This window comes from Camponotus floridanus, unplaced genomic scaffold, assembly GCF_003227725.1.
Source record: "Camponotus floridanus strain SB8 unplaced genomic scaffold, Cflo_v7.5 scaffold7, whole genome shotgun sequence".
Lineage (NCBI taxonomy): Eukaryota > Metazoa > Arthropoda > Insecta > Hymenoptera > Formicidae > Camponotus > Camponotus floridanus.
In genome coordinates this window covers 2,130,957-2,137,006 of record NW_020229838.1, presented here as the reverse complement: position 1 = coordinate 2,137,006, position 6,050 = coordinate 2,130,957, and the positions used below count along the sequence as shown (strand labels likewise).

The following is a 6,050-nucleotide window of genomic DNA, read 5'->3' as shown; positions in this document are numbered from 1 at the left end:
ATTGCAAGATTAAAATAAAAGGGTAAAAGTTACCCGTAAATTGTCAAACCGAGAAAGAGAGAAAAAAAGAGAGAGAGATTAAACTTGTATAGTTTATAAAATAATTCAGACAAATCAAATAGTGTATGTTTTGAAAAATGGGTTATAACTTTTATCATTATTGTTATTATATATCGAAATGTACACTTTTCTGTATAAAAAGTATTCTCTTTATTGTCTAACGCAGTTTTTATGAAAAACAATTTTGCTCAGAATAAAGTTCTTTTTTTCTTTAATTTCTTTGTCCATTTTATTTGATACACATTTTGTCTCATTTAATTTAGAAGATAAAACAGAAAATAATCACATAAATAGAACATATTCAACATATATATAAAATCTTTAAACATTTCTCATTTTTTTTTATTAAATGAATATTTTAAAATGCTATAAATGCCATTTTAGAAACATATTTCTTAAAATTTATAAGACCTTTTAATATCTAGTATATAATTATGTATGTAGGACAATATTTAATATTTACAAGTTGTACACGAATGTGTAGGATATGTGCTCTATTTTTCCAATTTAAACAAAGAATATATATCTACAGTTTGCACAATTAATAATAAATTGCATAATACATTAAAAATGTCAAAAAACGAATGCTCTCACACATAGTCTCTATCAAATATTAATTAAAGATCTATTAATGAAAGATCGTAAACAATACAAATATTCTCGACACAAACTATTTTAAATTTTATCATATACCATGAGCTAAGATGAGTAAAAAATATAGTATACAATATTAAATAATTCGGATAATGGCTGCAAAAGTCATTTATTTATTATTCATAGAGAACTTATACAAATGTAAGTTAAGCTTTACTTTTGTTAGGTTTAATTTTTGTTGTAAACTAGGCTTTACTAAGCTGGCTTAAATTCCTGGTTTCAGATCGGTTACCGGTTATTTCATTGTCAATCCGCATCTGTTTACAAGTAGATCAAATACGTAGTCCGCTCAATTATCTGATGTTTTAAATAAAATTTGTTCTTTGATTCTATTTGTAAGTATTATTTTTTGCTTCGATTATATTAATTTATAATTATTTGAAAAATTTTTTTAAATATAATAATACTCAAATACACAGTAAGGTCTTCTATTTTTTTAACATTATTTCATGTATTGTTGTGAAAAACTTGGTTTCAAAAAAATATTTATCTTTGAATATCGATAGATACAATTGGATAAACCGTTTGAAACATTGAGAAATGAAAATCGAAGAATTATTAAATAATAGAAATAATAATAGGTAATTTTATTTTACTATATATCTTTTTTATCAATCGTATTACAAAGCATGCTATAATTATCTAATTATTTTGCTAGATTTATACACAATGTCTGCTTTTAAACAAAATATCAAAAATTATCTGAGTAAATGGCTGGACAACGCCGCAGCAGAAGTTTTAAATAATAACATCGAGGAAAATGTTATTGTCACATATATTCATCCCACACATCGTTATACTTTGAATAAGAAAATTAACATATTAAAAAAGAAAAACGAATATTTTGAATCGAAAAATAAGTTTAAAGCGGCAGTAAACGATATTTTATTTAAACAGTTAAAGATATCTGATGTTGCAAAACAACATAACATTGATAAGCAAGAACTGTATAAAGAATATGGAAAATTTAATCAGTTAAAAAGATCATACCAATATGACAATGTTATATCAGATATTGGAATTTTTACATTTATTGAAGAATTTTCATTATTGCAAGACTTGCATTTTTGGAAAACAAATGTTCAGAATGGTTGCCTTTGTTGCATTTGTGCATTGGAATATTTACTCAAATATGCCTATACATTTGCCTTAAACAAAAAGAAAAAAAATCCTCCTACATGGAATAAATATAAACAAGCGGACATAAAATGGCTGTACGAATTCGAAATGAGACACAGTAAAAAAATTTTGAAGTTTTTTTCATCTGTGTGCATAAAAGATATGCTCCAAGCAACGACGAGTGCATTGCAACCGATAGAAAATCCGAAACCAAGTACTTCCAGCACCTATCAAGCACCTGGGCAAAAAAAGTTTGATGCATCAGAAATTTACGAAGTAAGTATCATTTTGTGTTAATTTTATATTATTTCATAATAATTTAAAGAGTTTTTTAAGAGAAAGAGCAATTCTCAAATATATTATGAAATTCTGTATGTTTATATTATTTCATATATCGAAAAACTTTTTTGCAAGAAAATATATGTATATCCTCGATACATATGATTCGACAAAAGAAACATCATACAAAAAATTGCCAGAAAATAATCTTACAATTTTTATCAATTTATACAATATACTCTCCTTTCGTATATCATATTAAAATCTATCACATGTGATATGTTCTAATTATGTTATTTATTTCGTTAGATTCATAGAAAATTCGATATCCGACAGAAAATTAGAAATTTTTTATACTTGAAAAAACGGTACAGAAAAGTAATAATAGAAGTTTTAAGTGGAAAAAATGATCTTGAAATTATTGCACAAAAATATGGAATTTATGAAGAATGTCGGATTTTACATATAATAATAAATATATTATTAGACAAACAAGAATATTTTGAAGAAAAAGACATTTTTAGAGACGCAATTAAAGTTGTTCTTTCAGGTCAAACTATACGAGATACCGTTCAAATATTTAACAAAATGCTAAAGATTAATCAAGTAAATGTTGATTCATTGACACGAGAATACAACAAATATATACAGTTAAAAATGATGGATAAAGAGTACGAATATGACAGAAATATACATGTAAAATATAAAGAGGATTGTGAATATGACAGAAATATAACATTTATTAATGAATGTTCGTTACTAGACAATCTGTGGCAAGAAATGTCTCAATCATCTTGCTTTTGCCAAATTTGCGCATTGGAATATTTCTTTAATACATCTTGTAACTCTATCCTAGAAATAGAGAAAGAATCTCCTTTATGGAATAAACATGAAAAAGCGAATGAAAACTGGATGTATGAATTTGAAATAAGACATAGCGAAATAATTTCTAAATTAGAATCTGACTGCAAAAAAGATATTCCTATTATATTCCTATGGACGAGCGCATCGCAAATATTTTCGTCATTATTCGGTAAAAAAAAAAGTTCAAGAATTTCGGGTATCCATGTGCAAAAAGACTTTGATTCATTGCAAATTTCCGATGTAAGTATCATTTTGTGCTAATTACACTATTCATAATTATTTTAAAAGTATTTTACAATAAGGAGACATTTTCAAATACACTCATATAGATGCAGTGTAAAATTAATATTATTCTATATATTGTTTTAATATCTTTCTAAGAAAATATATATCCTGAATGTCGATACACACAGATACAATAAATTATTATTATATACAACATCGGAAAGTGAAAATCACGAAAATAATATTACAGTTTTCATCTTACGATGCATCTTTTATTTATTTATTACATCATAGTATGTTTTAATTATTTGATTTATTTGGTTGTAGATTCATATAATGTCCGATATTAGAAAAAAAATTAGAGAATATTTAAATTTGAACAATCGATTCGAGAAAGCAGCAGAAAAAGTTTTAAATAAAAAAATAGATGTAGCAACCATTGTAAAAAAATATGGATTTAATAGAAAGGAACGTGTAATTTTGAAACAAAAAATTTACATATTAGAAGACAAAAAAAAATATCTTACATTAAAAAATAAAATTGATAAAGCAATAGAAAAAATTTTAAATTATAGAAAAAAATATAATACGAAAGATAGTTTACGCATGGCTGCGAAAAAATATAATATTACTTACGAGATATTAGAAAGAGAATTTCACAAATTTTGCCAATTACAAATCACATACAAATTTGACCAACCTGTAAAACATGGAGTTTTCACATATATTGAGGAATTTTCGTTACTAGAAAAATTACATCTCTGGAAAATAACAACTCAAGATTGCACTTGTCAAGTTTGCGCATTGGAATGCGTACTCAAACTGGCTTACATATTCGCTAATATAAGTAATATAAGTAAGAAAAAACTTCTAACTTGGAAGAATAAAATAATGCGCGAAGAATGGATATGTGATTTCCAAATGAGACACAGCAAAGAAATTTCTAAATTCTCGAACTACTCTAACTGTAGAAAAGTTAAGACATCAAAAAAGATGAGCGCACCGCAATCATTCGTTGTAGAAAATATCTCAAAACCAAGTACTTCGAGTATCCCTCAAGCAGGTGAGCAAAGAGAGCTTAATCTATTGGAAACTTCCCATGTAAGTATCATTTTGTGTTAATTATATTATTTCATAATCATCAAATTTTTTTTTTAAATAAAGAGCAATTCAAATATATTATGGAATTCTCTATGTTAATATTATTTCATATATTGTTTTGAAAAACTTTACAAGAGAATATGTGTCTATTTTTTAATATCAATGTGACTGAACGAAACAAGTGCGCGTTTGACACAAGTAAATAAAAATTGTCAGACTAATCTTACGATTTTTTAACTTATAATATATTTTTTTATTTATCACATCATATAGCATGCATAAATTATTTTTTTGTCTTAGATTCATACAATGTATACCATAAAGGCTGCTTATTAATTTTTAATTGTTGCTTTTTCGTAGGTTACTGAATATCATAATGAAATTAAAAGTTTTCTAGAATTAAGAAATAAACTTGAAGCAGCAACAGTAGATGTTTTAAGTGGAAAGAAAGATGTACAATCCGCTGTAGTATTTTATGAACTTGATAAAAACATCTTGAATTGTAAATTAAATGTCATTAAAAAACATATAGAGTATTTGACACTAAAACAGAAATATTTCTTAGCAATAAGGGAATATATATATGGAGCAAGTTCTGTACAAGCCGCTGCAAATTACTATGGAATTAGTCAGAAAAAACTAAAGAACGAAATAAAAGAGTGCGTTGATTTTATTTCACAAGGAAATATCCAAATACCAATATACAAAATCGACAATCAATATGTGGACCGCTCAGAAATTTTTACACTTAAAGAAGAACGTTTGTTATGGAATGAGTTACAGATCTGGAAAAAGATTTTTCAACCATATTGTTTTTGCCAATTATGTGCGATGAAACAACTGTTGAATCTAGCAAATGAATATGTTCAATACAAAAAGAGATACTCAATACATTATAATAAAATTAAAAAATGCAATAACATTGCAAAATTAGGAAAATGGCTCATCAATTTCGAAATGAGATACAATATAATCTCAAAAACCTTTTCACCTAATTGTTTAAAAATACCAATTGAAACCCAAAAATTGACAAATAAATCAAAATCTCCGAGGTTGCTTGTTTCTAAATCACGCAGACGTCGCAGCGGTCTACGAAGGAAAAATTTTAACCAGTCGCAAATCAACACCGCTAAAGATATATCTACCCAAACAAAAATTACATCTGTTGCTCAGAATGATCAACCTATGGACCTAACCTAACTGGTTTTTTAAACTAAAATATTAAAAGAAAGGGACTAAGATGTTATCTCTCAAAATTCCGAATTTTTGCTTAAATTGCATGATATTTTTTATAAACTATTTTTAATGCATGGTAAATAAAGGACGTTTAAACTTATTAAAAATAAATATTGATATCGTTTTTTCATCCGAAAATATTAACCATTATATCCTGGTATTAAATTATTGTATTTCCAACGTAATAAATTAAAAATTTAAGAAATGCATTAAAATCTTATTGTAATACGATGAAATGATGAGTTTTGATTGTTCATTTTAATTATCCCATATTATGATTCAATGAAGAATGACAACTCCCTCAAATATTTTTTCGAACAAAATTCTGCAATTTGGGCTAATCAAGAACTATCTTGAGTAGAATTCCGATTTGAAAGACCGCATCAATCACATTTTCCTCGTCCGAATCGTTTCGAATCGATTGTCGCAATCAACTGCCAGGTGGGTTCCACGTATTTATTTTTATAACAATGAATACGCATAATCAGCATACTAACGTTAACTTGGTAATG

The 6,050-nt window shown here is 26.2% G+C and overlaps 1 protein-coding gene and 1 long non-coding RNA gene across 2 annotated transcripts; both read left to right on the top strand.

The window, feature by feature from the left end:
* The first annotated feature begins 992 nt into the window (after window positions 1-992).
* Window positions 993-1,582, top strand: LOC112639495. The gene is made up of 3 exons (XR_003123542.1): window positions 993-1,049; window positions 1,221-1,295; window positions 1,373-1,582. It is a non-coding gene; the product is annotated as an uncharacterized LOC112639495 (long non-coding RNA).
* Window positions 1,583-3,799: 2,217 nt separating this feature from the next.
* On the top strand, window positions 3,800-5,557 carry LOC112639494. Its single transcript, XM_025413639.1, has 2 exons — window positions 3,800-4,302; window positions 4,663-5,557. The coding sequence occupies exons 1-2, from the start codon at window positions 3,808-3,810 to the stop codon at window positions 5,500-5,502; spliced, it is 1,335 nt and encodes a 444-aa protein (XP_025269424.1). The 5' UTR covers window positions 3,800-3,807; the 3' UTR covers window positions 5,503-5,557.
* The last annotated feature ends 493 nt before the right edge of the window (window positions 5,558-6,050 follow it).